Here is a 16,830-nt window from a genome sequence, read left to right as displayed (position 1 = left end):
TTTTAATGAAACCATAGTATCAATGATCATAATCCTCCAAAAATATCCGGTTGAATCCTAATTTCCAATCATTCCTTCATGGGAGTACCTATGGCATCATTGGCAACCAGAACACCACCTGTCCACTCAGGGGCCTTCTAGATAGTTCCTAGCTCATAGTACTCGGCAATATATTCACTTATAAAAATGATGCTCATAGTACTCGGCAATATTTTCACTTATAAAAATCAAGATGGAATCTCCGTTGAAGATCAGCAAGATCAACCAACAGATCTATATAAAAAAGCCATGGACTCATCCGTTTGAGAACTAGCAAGGTCAATCAACCAGATCTATGCCCGGTTTCAGAAAACAACTCTTACTCCTTGATCTAATATCTTCCACGATGCACGTGTGGGTATCTTCGACGACCTAAAGCCCGAGCACCATATGGTGAGCACCCTCTAGGATCCTTCGTAGGTCACCTAGCGCTTCACTCATAGGCCGCTTCCTTGGTCCCTCATCCAGTGTACCGGAAGCTCACCATTTAAATTGAACCGAGGTTGGTCAAGACCTCGACCGACCTTGCTAACGCGAGACGTCCTCCGTTGACTCTCCGTCAGCTGTTGCAACTTTATCAATTAGGTCTCCACGACCTCAATCACAAGACGGTCAAAATGCTTCCCCAACATTATTGACATAAAATAGTCGTTTAAAAAGAGGTCATAAATACAGTTTCTATAATGAACTCTCGTCTTTCACATTGTTCCACATCCGTCCACATTACTGAATTCATTCACTCACATCTATCTCACATGGCATCACATCTCATTCATTCACATCTCATCCATTCACTCACATCTATCTGATTCACATGGCATCACATCTCATTCACATCTCGATTCACATCACATTACATCTCATCCATTCATTCACATCTATCTGATTCACATCACATCTCATCACATCTCATTACATCACATCCCATCCATCCATTCACATCTCATTACATCACATCCCATCCATCCATTCACATCCATTACATGACATCACATCCATTCACATCCATCACATTCATTCATATCCATCACATTCATTCTCATTACCATCCCATCACATACATTCTATCCCATTACATCACATCACATCTATCCACATCATATTTCATTCATTCTATCCACATTACATCACATCCACATCATATCTCATTCATACACATCTCATCTCATTCATCCACATCCATCCAACCATTCACATGTACGACTACCCACATCTATCCATACATTCACATCTATCACTTCACATCCACATATATTTCACATTACATCACATCTCTTTACATCACACCACATCTTATCCGTATCTACATCACATTTACATCCACATCTCCTTTACATCACACCACATCTTATCCGCATCTACATCGCATTCACATCCACATCCCCTTACATCACATCACATCTCATTCTGATCCACATCCATTCATCCACATGCATTATTTCACAAACACATCAACATCCCCTTACATCACATCACATCTCATTCTCATCCACATCCATTCTTTCACAAACACATCCACATCCATTCTTTCACAACACATCCACATCCATTCTTTCACATATACATCCACATCCATTCTTTCCAGGGATTTTATATTCACGTGATCACAAGATTTTTTTTGTTAATAACACTTGTGAACATGTTATTCACATGTTCACATATTTTCATGTTCTCAAAATAGCAGGTTACCAGTGACCTGGTAACCTGCGGAAGCCTGCCGGGCTTTTTGTTTTCCCGGCGGGCCCGTCGGGAAAATCTATTTTCCCGGCGGAAAAAAAAGTTTAAAAAAATGGTCAAAATATATTCATGTTCACAGTCATTTCTACCATTTTTGGGCCTTCTGGACTCATTTGTAATGTCAAAAGTTCAAAATTCTTTGAACAAAAAAAGTTATCTCTAAATTTATCACCTTAAGCTCGATTACCATCAATTAGATCTTATTATACTTCCAATTGAGTCTAATTGACATCAATTAATATCCAATTGAGTCCAATTGGTATCAATTAAGTCTAATTGGGTGTCAATTGATCGATTGGGCTCAATTGACATCAATTGACACCCCATTGGACTCAATTGGGCTTAATTGGACTTAATTGGATTCAATCAATTGACACCCAATTGGACACAACTGGGCTTAATTGGACTCAATTGACATCGGTTAACACCCAATTGATGTCAATTGAGCTCAATTGACATCAATCCTAGTCAATTGATATCCAATTGAGCCGAATTGACACCAATTGCACTCAATTGGTACCCAATTGATGTCAATTGAGTCCTCAATTAACATCAATTAACACCCAATTGAGTCCAATTGACATCAACTAGTACCCAATTGAGTCAAATTGATATCAATTAAGTATAATTGGGTGTCAATTAATCAATTCGACTCAACTGATATCAATTGACATCCAATTGGACTCAATTGACATCAATTGGGTGCCAATTGAGTCCAAGTGACACCCAATTGATATCAATTGCATCCAATTGGGCTTAATTGACATCAATTCAGACCTAATTGATGTCAATTGAGTCCAATCCGATTCAATTCACACCCAATTGATGTCAATTGGGCTCAATTGACATCCAATTGATGTTAATTGGACTCAATTGACATCAATTAACATCCAATTGATGTCAATTAAGCTCAATTGACATCAATCGTAATCAATTGACACCCAATTGATGCCAATTGAGCCGAATTGAGCTTAATTGATATTAATTACACTCAATTGACACCCAATTGATATCAATTGAGTTCGATTAGACTCAATTAACATCAATTAATATCTAATTAAGTCTAATTTATATCAATTAATACCTAATTGAGTCAAATTGATATCAATTAAGTCTAATTGGATGTCAATTGATCAATTGGGCTCAATTGGTACCAATTGACATCCAATTGGACTCAATTGACATCAATTGGGTGCCAATTGAGTCCAAGTGACACCCAATTGATATCCATTACATCCAATTGGGCTCAATTAACATCAATTCACACCTAATTAATGTCAATTGAGTCCAATCACGTTCAATTCACACCCAATTGATGTCAATTGGGCTCAATTGACACCCAATTAACTCAGCCCAATTGATATCAATTGAGTCTAATTCAAACCCAATTGAGTCTAATTACATTTAATTGGACTCAAGTGACATCAATTAACACCCAATTGATGTCAATTAAACTCAATTAACATCAATTAACATCCAATTGATGTCAATTCAGCTCAATTGACATCAATCGTAGTTAATTGACACCCAATTGATGTTAATTGAGCCAAATTGGACTTAATTGACATGAATTGCACTCAATTAGCACCCAATTGATGTCAATTGAGACTCAATTAACATCAATTAACATCCAATTGAGTTCAATTGACATCAATTAATATCCAATTGAGTCAAATTGATATCAATTAAGTCTAATTGGGTGTCAATTGATCAATTGGGCTCAATTGATATCAATTGACATCCAAGTGGACTCAATTGACATCAATTGGGTGCCAATTGAGTCCAATTGACACCAAATTGATATCAATTGCATCCAAGTGGGGTCAATTGACATCAATTCACACCTAATTGATGTTAATTGAGTCCAATTAAGTTCAATTTACACCCAATTGATGTGAATTGGGCTCAATTGACACCCAATTGATATCAATTTAGCTTAATTGATACCTAATTGATATTAATTGAACTCGATTGACATTAATTAACACCCAATTGATGTCAATTAAGCTCAATTGACATCAATTATAGTCAATTGATACCCAATTTATGTCAATTAAGCCAAATTGGGCTTAATGGACATCAATTACACTCAATTAGTACTTAATTGATATCAATTGAGTCTAATTGAGCTCAATTAACATCAATTAGCATCCAATTGAGTCTAATTGATATCAATTAACACCTAATTGAGTCAAATTGATATCAATTAAGTCTAATTGGGTGTCAATTGATCAATTGGGCTCAATTGATATCAATTGACATCCACTTGGACTCAATTGACATCAATTGGGTGCTAATTGAGTCTAATTGATACCCAAGTGATATCAATTGCATCGAATTGGGCTCAATTGACATCAATTCACACCTTTAATTGATATCAATTGAGCCCAATTGATATTAATTGAGTCTAATTCACACCCAATTGAGTCCAATTGCATCTAATTGGACTCGATTGACATCAATAAACACCCAATTGATGTCAATTAAACTTAATTAATATCAATAAACACCCAATTGATATCAATTGACTCCAATTGGGTTTAATTGACACCCAATTGATGTCAATTAAGTCCAAATAGATACAATTAGGCTCAATTGACACCTAACTGATGTCAATTGAGTCCAATTGGATTCAATTGAGTCCAATTGGGTTAAATTGGATGTAATTAGGCTTAATTGATGTCAATTGAATTAAATTGGATGCAATTTACCCAATTGATGTCAATTGAGTTCAATTGGATGCAATTAGGCTCAATTGACACCTAATTGATGTCAATTGAGTTCAATTCATACCCAATTATTATTAATTATGTCCAATTGAGCTCAATTAACATCCAATTGATGTCAATTGGGCTCAATTAACATCAGTTAACACCCTTTTGAGTCCAATTGGGTGTCAATTGATATCAATTGAGTCCAATTGACATCAATTAATACCCAATTAGACTTAATTGATATCAATTAGACTCAGTTCATTCAATTTAGCATCAATTATAATCAATTGATACCCAATTGATATTAATTGACATCAATTAGGTGTTAATTGATGTCAATTGAGCCCATGTGACATCAATTGTGTGTTAATTGAATCCAATTGATGTCAATTAAGCCCAATTGACATCAATTGTGTGTCAATTGATACACAATTAGCTTCAATTGGGCTCAATTGACATCAATTGACACCCAATTGATGTCAATTAGGCTCTATTGACACCCAATTAGACTCAATTTGACTCAATTGACATCAATTGACACCCAATTAGACTCAATTTAGCTTAATTAAGTCTAATTAGACTCAATTTGGCTCAATTGATATCAATTGACACCCAATTATACTCAATTTGACTCAATTGACACCCAATTAGACTCAATTTTACTCAATTGACATCAATTGACACCCAATGGATGTGAACTGATGTGAATTGAGCTCAATTGCATCGAATTAGGCTCAATTGACATCAATTGACACCCAATTAATATCAATTGATGTGAATTTATGTCAATTGAGCTCAATTCCATGGAATTAGGTTTAACTGACACCCAATTAATATCAATTGAGTGCAATTGAGCCCAATTCAGCTCAGTTGTAATCAATTGACACCCAATTGATGTCAGTTGCATCCAATTTGGCTCAATTGAAACCCAACTGATGTTAATTGGCACCCAATTGATGTCAATAAGGTCCAATTGATGTTAATTGGCACCCAATTGATGTCAATAAGGTTCAATTGATGTTAATTGACTCCCAATTGATGTCATTTACGTCCAATTGAGCTCAATTGACACCCAAATTATCCAATTGAAGTCAATTAGACTTAATTGACTTCAATTGTGTTAATTGGATATTAATTGATATCAATTAACATCCAATTGCTATCAATTGAGTCTAATTCGGCTCAATTGACACTCAATTTACATCCAATTGGGCGTGAATTGAGCTCAATTGTATCATATTAGGCTCAATTGACATCAATTGACACACAATCGATCACACAATTGAGTGCAATTGAGCCCAATTGATATCAATTGTGATCAATTGACACCCGATTGATGTTAATTGCATCCTATTGGGCTCAATTGAGCACAATAGGATGCAATTAACACCCAATTGAGTGTCAATTGAGTGCAATTGAGCCCAATTGAGCTCAATTGATATCAATTGACACCCAATTGATGTCAACTGAGCTCAATTGAGCTTAATTGATATCAATTGACACCCAATTGATGTCAACTGAGCTCAATGGAGCTTAATTGACATTAATTGTAATAAATTAACACCAAATTGAAGTCAATTGGGCTTAATTAATATCAATTAACATCCAATTATTATCAATTGAGTCCAATTCGTCTCAATTGATACTTAGTTTACACCCAATTTATGCAAATTGGGTGTAAATTGGGCTCAATTGCGTCGAATTAGGCACAATTGACATCAATTGACACCCAATTAATATCAATTGAGTGTAAATCAAGTGTAATTGAGTCCAATTGGGCTCAATTGAGTGCAATGATGTCATGGACAATTGAGTCAATTGATGTAAGTATAGTTAGATTTAATTGGTGTGTCAATTGAACTTAAGGCCAACAAATTATACAAAACTTTTTTTGTGCCAAGAATTTTGAACTTTTGACATCATAAATGAGTCCAGAAGGCCCAAAAATGGTAAGAATGACTGTGAACATGATTTTTTTTATTTTTTTATTTTTTTTATTTTTTTAATTTGCCCGCCGGGAAAATGGGTTTTCCCGGCGGGCCCTCCGGGAAATGTACATTTTTCCGGCGGGATTACTGGCAGAGAAGGTTTTTACAGGTCATAAAAAATGCCCGTGAATATACATTGTGATCACAAGAATTTTTATGTTAACAACAGGTTTTGTTAACGTGATCACGAAATTGTGAAGACGTTAATGAAATCCCTGATTCTTTCACATCCACATCCACATTCATTTACATCACATCACATTCTTTCACATACACATCCACATTCATTTACATCACATCACATTCTTTCACATACACATCCACATCCATTCTTTCACATACACATACATATCCCTTCTTTCACATACACATCCACATCCACATCCATGTACTCCCCATCTCACCCTTTCACATATCCTCTCACCTCATTCTCATCATCCACATCCACATCCACATCCATTTCCATTACATCACATCTTATCACATCCTATTTTCATCTTATCACATCCATTCACATTCTATCGCATCCCATTTACATCTTATTACATCCATTGAAATCCTATCACATCCCATACAGATCTTATCGCATCCCATTTACATCTTATCACATCTATTCACATCCTATCGCATTCCATTTACATCTTATCGCATCCTATTTTCATCTTATCACATCCATTTACATGCTATTCCCATTTAATAGCTTTTTCTAGTTTGATACCGATAATGGAACTTTTTCTAAATTTTTACCAATTGCTTAGCCTAATTAAAGGTTCTTTTTCTCGACGACTATTTTCATATTCCTTCTCAATTCGTCAATTGAATTATATTCAATATTCCTCTTTTGAATAAAAGAATTCATGGGATTTACAGAAATCAACTCTACCCATATTTCAACTTTTGATAAATAATCATAAAATTAAATTGAATTATACTAAAAATTTCTCTTCTTCCCATTTAATTTCTTGGATCTCAATTACCATGGGAATTCCTCTTTCTGCATTTGATTATTTGCATTCCAATGTCATCGAAATTCCTCTTTTATCATCAAATATTTCTCATAAAATAAATTCATCTAAAATAAAATATCCCTTATTTCAATATGCTAGGAATTTCTCTTTTCCCATCTAAATGATGGAATTCCAAATGTTATTGGAATTCCTCTTTTACCATTTAAATATTTCTCATAGATAAAATAAATTTATCTAAAATTCATCTTTGAATTTAAATAAAATATCCATTAATTCCAATATGCTAGGAATTTCTCTTTTCCCATCTAAATGATGGAATTCCAAATGTCATAGGAATTCCTCTTTTACCATTTAAATATTTCTCATACATAAAATAAATTTATCTAAAATTTATCTTTTAATTTAAATAAAATATCCATTAATTTCAATATGCTAGGAATTTCTCTTTTCCCATCTAAATGATGGAATTCCAAATGTCATAGGAATTTCTCTTTTACCATTAAAATATTTTTCATAGATAAAATAAATTAATCTAAATTTTATCTTTCAATTTAAATAAAATATCCATTAATTCCAATATGCTAGGAATTTCTCTTTTTCCACCTAAATGATGGAATTCCAAATATGGGAAATTCCTCTTTCATCATAAAAATGAGGTACTAGAAATTCCTCTTTTTGCTAATTACCTATTTATGCATAAACATTAAAATCATTTTTTTCATGATTATGATGAGAATTATTCAATTGACCTAGGATGATTAATCCTAGAATATGGTAGGAAGTCCTCTTTTCATATTATGAATGAAAATGATTTATGTGTTAATTTTTCAGAAATTTTGCCATAGCTCCGCTGCTATTACTGATAATTTTCAATATTTTTGAAAGCATAAAGTTTAGTAGTACCATATAACAGAATAACTATTATTTGGATCAATACCCAATTATGGGTTTGATTTCCAAGTTTTCAATAAATTAAATAGCATAAAAGTATTAAAAAGCCACTTCTTTTTGGCCGCCTCAAATTTGATAAGCATAGAATTTACTTTCAGAATTGCTTCATGATAAGCATCATTTGAATATAGAATAGGTCATAGGAATGGCCATTCTTTGGAGGAGAGAGAGATATGCTTTAAAAAAAACATTTAATTTAGGCATAAATGAAAACTTTATAAAATTTATCACTAAAATTCTTTACAGAGTTTCAATTGCATTAAAGAGCCATTCAATTGAATACTTCTCAAGATTGAGAGGGGTTGAGAAGTGAGAAACATTTTGAGATTAAGAAAAAGACCATAAACTCACAATTTACCTCTTGTTTTGCTTGATTCTTTAGTCATTAGAGAGGCCCCCACCCAATCAATTGGTTAGTATGTTGAGGAAGGCTCGAAAGAAGGTTGAAGAGAGAGAGAAACTCCATTCTCTCCAAATTGTAGAGGATAATAAAAAATATCATTATTTCAGTATAATACTGGCATGGTATAGTTCTCATATTTTTTAACAAAGGGCTAAAGATCTATTTATAGGTGAGAGAGGCCTCTAACCAAGTCCAACTAGTTTCTAGATTTTCCAAGTTCAGTTTGGTTGAATTTGGACTTTGGATCTAGTTTGGCTCCCTTTTGATTTGGTTTGATCCAGGAGAGAGGAGAGATAAAAATATCACGATATTTTTGAGTTTAAATTTCCTCCACACATATCAAATAGGTGCCTCCTTGAAGAGCCCCCTTCTCCTTACCAAGGTGTCAAAAATGTGTCATTATACCCAAAATATCTCATTTTTTAGTAATATTCATAGTTTTTTACTAATAAACCTTGTACTCAGTCAACTCTTCATCTTATGTGGGCATTTACTCATTTTTGGATATTTTTCTTTTTTAAAGTGGATTTATCTCCTCTCCACATTTGGATTGATCCTATTGGCCCCCATAGGAACCTTAATTAAACCATAATTCAAAATTTTTTGAAAATCTAGACCCTTAGGCTAAGGTCCTTTATACATATTTTTAATTAATTCCAATTGTACATTGGAAAGTTCTTTTTGAATTTCTGTTTCAAGGGAAACCATTTTAGACACTAGGAGGATTTTTATATCCAAAAATATCTCAATTTTGGATTACCTCCCTCTAGACATTTTCTCTCCAAGCCAAAATAGGGCAAAATAGGATCTTTCTTTTATTTCAGAGAGGGGAATAATTATAAGATTATAAGGGAAGGTTCTTACACCTATACACCTCAAAAGCTGGAGGGAGGAATCTTACATTAATTATAGTGTTTTTAGTAAACCTCTTTTTCTTGGAAAGATTAATCATCTTTATCGTTAGATCCTTATTAGAAGAATGGTTCTTAATGATAAACTCAATATCTTAATTAAAACTCTAAGCTTGACAAGCTAGAGAAAAAGATTAGGTATTTTTATGATTTTAATCTAGTAAAAATGATGATTAATTCTTTAAGCTTGTTTATGATTTAGAAAAATTCTATAAACTCATTTTAAAGTTGAAAGAGTGTTATGCTAACATTTTATATGAATTCTCCTATAGAAATGATGAATGGATGTTTTAAATCAAGAGAATTAATCATAATTATGATTATAATTATGTTTATAATTATGTTATGAATGCATAAATAAAATTTTAGCTTAAAAGAGGAGTTCCTATCACATTTCAATTATGTGTATTCATTTAAGTTAGAAAATTGAACATTCTCAGTAAACTGCACAGCGAGGCTATGGCAAACTTTTCATGAAAAAAAAGAAAATTTTTATTTTTATGCATAAAATTAATAATACAAAAGAGAAATTCCCATCATATTCTAGGCCTATATATTTTTATGCAAAAAGAATGATTTTTATCACATTTATGAAAAATATTTTTTTATGATATTTATGCATAATTATTTAAATAGAGAAAGATGAATTTTTGTTATATTTATTTTTTCATGCATAAATTTAGATGAAAAAAGAGGAATTCCCATGATATTCAAGATATAAATATTTTAAAGATTAAAATAAGAAATTCTGGTATATTTTAAAATATGGATATTTTTATTTATTTAAAAGAGGATTTTTCATCGTACTTTAAGTAGAAAAATGCATGAATTAAATTCAGTATGAAAAAAGAAGTTTTCACCATAATTTCATGTAGAAAATTATGGTATATTAATAGTAAGGATCAAAATGAAGAAAAGAATATTTTAAGATATTTTTATGTGAATAAATCAATAAAATGATGTATGCATATTCATAAATGGATTATTGGAAGGAGAGTTATCTTTATAAAATTCCATTATTCTTGAATAGAACTATTTATAATTCTATTGTGACTAGGAAAGAATAAATTTTCATAATTTTGTATTTTTCTCTTACAATTGGAAATCGTCGTCGTTAATTTATCAGATAAATAGAAGAAAAATCCTTAAGAATCAAATCCGAGTAATTTATAGTAAGACCACGACCACGTGAGAATGGTGGGCCAGTAAGATGCTTGCCCATCTCTCGAACCAAAAATTAAGTAAAACCTTGTGACCATTCCCATTTCTTAAGAAAAATCCTTAAGAATCAAATCCGAGTAATTTATAGTAAGACCACGACCACGTGAGAATGGTGGGCCAGTAAGATGCTTGCCCATCTCTCGAACCAAAAATTAAGTAAAACCTTGTGACCATTCCCATTTCTTCAGTAAGAAGAATGGACTACCGGCCGATTTACAAAATTCTCCTTAGATCCAAAATCATTGTCAGAAATTCATTGAAATTGATGGGTGGATTACGCTGTTAAGAGATTCATGATTTTTACTAAGAAAGTCTGTACTCGAGAAAAAGGGTCTTGTGGAATCAAATTCAACGCGAAATTATCACTTGCATAGAAACTCTGTTTTTTGAAAAGGACTCTCTTACACAAGAATGCTGGAGGAAGCATTTGGCCTATGGTTGAAACTAAGGAGAGTTTCGTTTGCAACAGTTTTGGCAGGGAGTTATCAAATGATGTCACTCGAAGTGGCAAAGCTTGCCAAGGTCTTGACCAGCCTCCATATGGTTAAAATGGTGTGCTTTCAGTACGATGGGCGAGTAGTGCCGATGAAGTGATCCCTGAGTGAAGTGCTAGGACACCCAAGGAGGATCCTAGAGGGTCTCACCAGGCGATGCACGGGCTCGCGGGTGGTGGCTAGGATACCTATGCATGCGTATGTCAAGGAAGATATGGGTATTTTGGAGGATTATGATTCGAAATACTATGGTTTCATTTCAAGTCTTCTTTAAAGACTGCTGAATCTGTAAAAGGCAATTTCATATTGGGTGTGTAAGTGGTGTGTCTAAATTGTATTTTGCATGAGCACTATCTAGGGGGCCTGGGAACTCTTTTCCCTGGTACCCGGGACAGAACTCAACCAAATTTTTATATAAAGGAATCCCACCAATACAGTGGTTGGGCGGTTGGCTAACCATGGTCGATTGGGGTTAGGCTAGATTGGTGGAGAAGCACATGTCTACACTACCCAGCTAGCATTATCAAACCCTACATATAGTAGCATGGGCATAGGAATCAAAGTGTTCCAAAATTACACCAAGGGGTGATCTCCTACCCTAGTTTCCTCACGAGGTAGTTTAGCATGATGCACCGAACCACCACTCACTACTCACGATATCACTAAATCTAGAGCTGAGGCCTAGTTGCATGCTCTAGGTGGCACCATCAGAGGGTCTCGTACTCAGTCCTAGAATGCTAAACCTAGTCTGTGCTACACCTGGACTTGTGCCCAAGGGGAGGCGATTTTCCAAGCTTGATATAATTCCCTAGCTTGCTAAGTGGCCAACTCAATTGTGCTTGCAAAAAACAATCAATTAAAATAAACAACCAGGAATACAATTCTCCCAAATTACGAGGTCTATGTTGGATCTCTGAGTCACCTTTTTACTGACATTTAGATTTGTTTTAGGGCCTAAATTTAATACACAATTATGATTCCTTGAACTTAATCTTCTCGTTCATTCCTAGGCTTTCTTTTCCTAGTTTAAGATCTAAATACAAACAATTCAATCTTTAAAACAACAAGTTTCAATTGGTTCAATTTATCCCTTTCTTTTTTAATTCATAAAGTTTGATATAAATGTCAATAAACATTTACAACATATCTTTCAGTTAACGAAAACCGTCAGCAAAGGGCCATCAAGAGGTGAACATCACTCTCAACTTCCTCCCAACATCAAGTATAATCTCAATTTCATAACGATGGTCACTAATTTACTGGACATTTAAGTATAGAAAAAACCATGAATTTAAAGTAGATACCACTTACTTAATCCCCTTAACCCTACCTTGAAGTTTGGCTTAATGAGCCCATGTAAAATAAGAAGAAATTGGCTCAACTAAGCCGGCGTGGGAATGGAAAACTCGTAGCATGATTTTAGCTCTTGAATCTTCAACTAGAACGAGAATAACTAAATTTGAGCTAATGGCCGAACTGTAATCTCTACTAGTTCTCAAAAGGAGTAGGGAGGGCTAGCGTAGTCTGATCAATCTTAACCATAAATAACTAAGGATCCTCAAGGTTTCCTACGCCTCAATAAACCACTCCCAAGCTCTATGCAAGGGAGGGCTACTCTCGCCAGTTGCCTAGACTACACTCTGCTCCTTGAAATGCTATGCTCAATCAAGGACGACCTATGATGGTCTCTTTCCCCAAAAAACTTTGGAAAGTTTTTGTCGAGGTCTCCTTTGTTTGGAGAGTCAATCCAATGAGATCAATTTTGAATAATAACCACTTTTTCGAGCTCAAATCGGGGTGAATAACCATTTTGGACGGACGGAATGGTTCGGGCTAATAATATTGAAGGCATCCATAAGGTGATTGATATGAGGAATAAGTGGGTATTCCTCACTCGAGACAACCGGCTCTAGGTAAAAGATTACTTGATGAGTCAAATTTTCATGATTACATACTAAGCTACTTGTAACTATTATATCTATACAAAATGTAGACAACGTGTATATCTAGCTTTGTAAATACACGGGTTTCAAATCCCTTTCACATTTTGATTTATTTGGTCTCTCTCTCTTGTTGAAATTAGGGTTAGCATTGCAAGAATGCACACACACAAGATGGAGAAGCTTGAGAGCACACAAAATCACTAGATTAAAATGAACAAATGTGTGCCAGATACAAAAGATAAGTATACACCCCAAAATGAGTAGATAAGAGGGTGTACATACGCACAGGAGAAAAAACCTCCTAGTGAGGAAAAAAGTATTTCGGAAGTGCTAAGTGTGTTCACACACATCACTACCAGGGATTTAATATTCACGTGATCACAAGATTTTTTGTGATAATAACACATGTGAACAAGTTATTCACATGTTCTCATGTTACCGTTCACAAAATAACAGGTCACTTGCTATTTGGGAACCCCTTAAAAGCTTGGCTACACATGGGAATAAGCTATTCACATGTTTTCATGTTACCATCTTCACATAATAGCAAGTCAGTGGCCACCTAAGAAGATTTTTAATGCCCGACAAAAATAATTTTTTTAGGCCCTTGTGAAAGCTTTGTGAATATAACATGTGATCACAAGGTTTTTTGTGTTATTAACATATGTTATTAACTTGTTCACATGTTCTCGTTTACGTCAGTGAAATCCCTGATCACTACCATATAATGCTACAAACCCCCCCTCGAGTGATGATGTGAACATGTACAAAGTATGGGCGATCAATCCTGAAAAGGCAGTAAGCCCAAAAATTTACGAAAAGCTCCAAACTTTTCATGAGGAAGAGCCTTCGTGAATAAATATGCCATGTCATCATGTGTAGGCACATAGACCAAGCTGATCTCTGCTATAGAGAGTCTTTCCCTGACATAGTGGTAATGTACCTCAATGTGCTTAGTGTGAGCATGAAACATTGGGTTCGTGCGAGCATGAAACACTGGGTTCCTTGCTGCTAATGCACTCTGGATGTCCAGTGAAAATCATAGTGCTAGATGACTGTCCAACACCCAAATCAGCCACAAGACGTCTGAGCCACATACACTCAACTGTGGCTGTAAAAAAGGTGATAAAAAATACTTATTTTCTCTATTTGGGGATTCATAATGGCTAAACTTGAATCTCTCCATGAAGTTTCAAGTCTTTGAAAATAGTATAAGAAAATAAGTTATGCTTTGAATTATCAAATTCTTCAAACAATGCTAGTAGTAAAGGGACATTAAGGTTTCTTGCTAAAAGACTAGTGTTAAAAGAAAGATTTTTAGAGACTAGTGTTAAAAGAAAGATTTTTAGAGACTACGCATAAACAAATTACTCCTCAGAAAGATATCAATGATCTTTTATTATTAGAAAAACGAACTATAACTATTATTCAAGAATTAGTTGAAGGTAGTGGCTATCCAAGAATTAGTTCAATGTTGACATATTCAACAGTAACTTTTTATGCTATTTTATCTAATTAATATAAATTGATGAAATGCTAGCTAGGTAGATTTGTATATATTGTATTTTGCTTGAGAGCATTTTATAAAAAGCAATCCTATCTCTTATCTAGTATAATTTTTCTACATTCATTCCTACGGGGTTCCAAGTCAATTGATCGTGTTTCTTCTTATCTACCAAAGGTGTACTTAATCTATATAGCTATTCAAACCGTTGACTTTGACGTCTATATAAGAATTTTTTGCTACATTAACAACTAGGAAGTTTGATATATACATTAACAACTAGGAAGTTTGATATATACATTTTTGTAGCAAAGACTAGCAAAGTCTTCTTTTTTTTTTTTCTTGAATCTAGCCTTGTGTCACAAGTTCCTTTTGAATTTAGAGGCATGGCTAGAATTTGAAGATTGGAGTTTCCTTCCCGGGGGTCAACATCTCCACCACAAGAAGAAGAATGGGAAAAAGAAGTTGCGCTTCAAAAGAAAGGAAAGTTTTTAATAAAACATGGTAGCCTCCTAGAGAGTTCCATTCTTGACTGAGGCTATCATCATATACTTGGGTAGGTATGCTGTGTGTGCGCGGCGTGGTAGCGATTGGGTCTGCAGAGTCCCATTTGATCTGGTTGTCTTCATGGAGAAAACCAAAATTGGGGGACATATTGTCAATAGCAGCTGTGTCGTAACTCCTCTCTCTTCAATCGTGAAACGGAAAGTTGAGAACGTGTTGAAAAAGGAGGCGCACTTCATGAAACCAGGCAAATGACCCGCCCCTGCAAGAAAATAGAAGCCTAAAATGCACGCATAGATTGCCTATATAAACAGAGCTGCGCGACAAGGTGATTCCACAAAACACACCAATTTTAGCTGAATTTGGCGGAGGCAGCAGCAGCAGCAGCCATGGCTAGAGTGCAGGCGATACTGTGTGTAATGGTGACTTGCTGCTTCATTAGCTTCGGTAAGGCACCTATATTGATCTGTGTGTGTGTGTGTGTACTATGCGCGCTTGGTTTGACGTGAATGACGTCGTCTGCTGTCGTTACTTGCATATTGCAGAGATGATGAGAGCGGAGGCAACGACAATACGCATGCACAACCAGTGCAGCTCCACGGTGTGCTTCAAGTATTGGGTGCCCAACGTGGGCGGAGCATGCTCGGAGCAAGGCTCAGGCGGCACATGGTCGGTGGACGCCTCGGGGAGCTGGGTGGGGGCCACCATGTGGGCGATTACAAACACGGGGTGCGGCGGGCAGGCTTGCAACACAGGGCCTCCCTCCGGCGTCACGCAATTCGAGATTACGGTCGACAGCAGCGGCGGCAACGACTACTACGACATTTCCAAAATCGCCGGCTATAACGGCGCCATGAGTGCAGTTCCCACCAACGGCAACTGCCCCACCGTCGAGTGCACTGACGCCAACTCCGGCGCCTGCTACTACACCGGAGGCCCCGACGAGACCAAGGCCTGCGCCACGGGCACCGACTACGACGTCTACATGTGCGCCTCATGAGCTCCATGCCACTTGTGTTATGCATGCATGCCCTTTACTAAATAATGTGGAGGTCCTTTGTAAAACTCATAGTAATAGGGGCGCAAAAAAATGAAAAATGGCCAACATCACAAAAGCTAAGCTTATTAGCATTTTAAAATAAAATTGTTTACAGAAGATGCACAAAGCTCTCTCTCTCTCTCTCTCTCTCTCTCTCTCTCTCTCTCTCTCTCTCGCAGTTGACTGGGATCGAGAGAATTTCTCCTCTCTATGACCGAAAGCCCTCTCTCTCTCTCTATCTCTCTCTCTCTCGCGCTCTCGCCTACGCACATGTCTCTGACCATCAAAAGAGTGATCGATCGGACCACACTAGACGGAGTGGTATCTCACACATGATTCCAAAAAGTTCGACCGGTGGCAAAGAACTTGACGGACGTCGCCAGCACTTAGATGTCGTTAAATGCAATTCTCTCT

At 35.5% G+C, this 16,830-nt stretch overlaps 1 protein-coding gene across 1 annotated transcript; it reads left to right on the top strand.

The window, feature by feature from the left end:
* The first annotated feature begins 15,485 nt into the window (after positions 1–15,485).
* LOC147607663 (pathogenesis-related thaumatin-like protein 3.7) lies at positions 15,486–16,533 on the top strand. Its single transcript, XM_086790602.1, has 2 exons — positions 15,486–15,824; positions 15,923–16,533. The coding sequence occupies exons 1-2, from the start codon at positions 15,767–15,769 to the stop codon at positions 16,375–16,377; spliced, it is 513 nt and encodes a 170-aa protein (XP_086646728.1). The 5' UTR covers positions 15,486–15,766; the 3' UTR covers positions 16,378–16,533.
* Positions 16,534–16,830: the final 297 nt, after the last annotated feature.

The sequence above is a fragment of the Cibotium barometz genome, chromosome 55 (genome assembly GCF_041138505.1).
Source record: "Cibotium barometz isolate CiBa-2024 chromosome 55, ASM4113850v1, whole genome shotgun sequence".
NCBI lineage: Eukaryota > Viridiplantae > Streptophyta > Polypodiopsida > Cyatheales > Cibotiaceae > Cibotium > Cibotium barometz.
The sequence above is the reverse complement of the archived record's forward strand: the minus strand, read 5'-3'. Positions and strand labels throughout refer to the sequence as shown.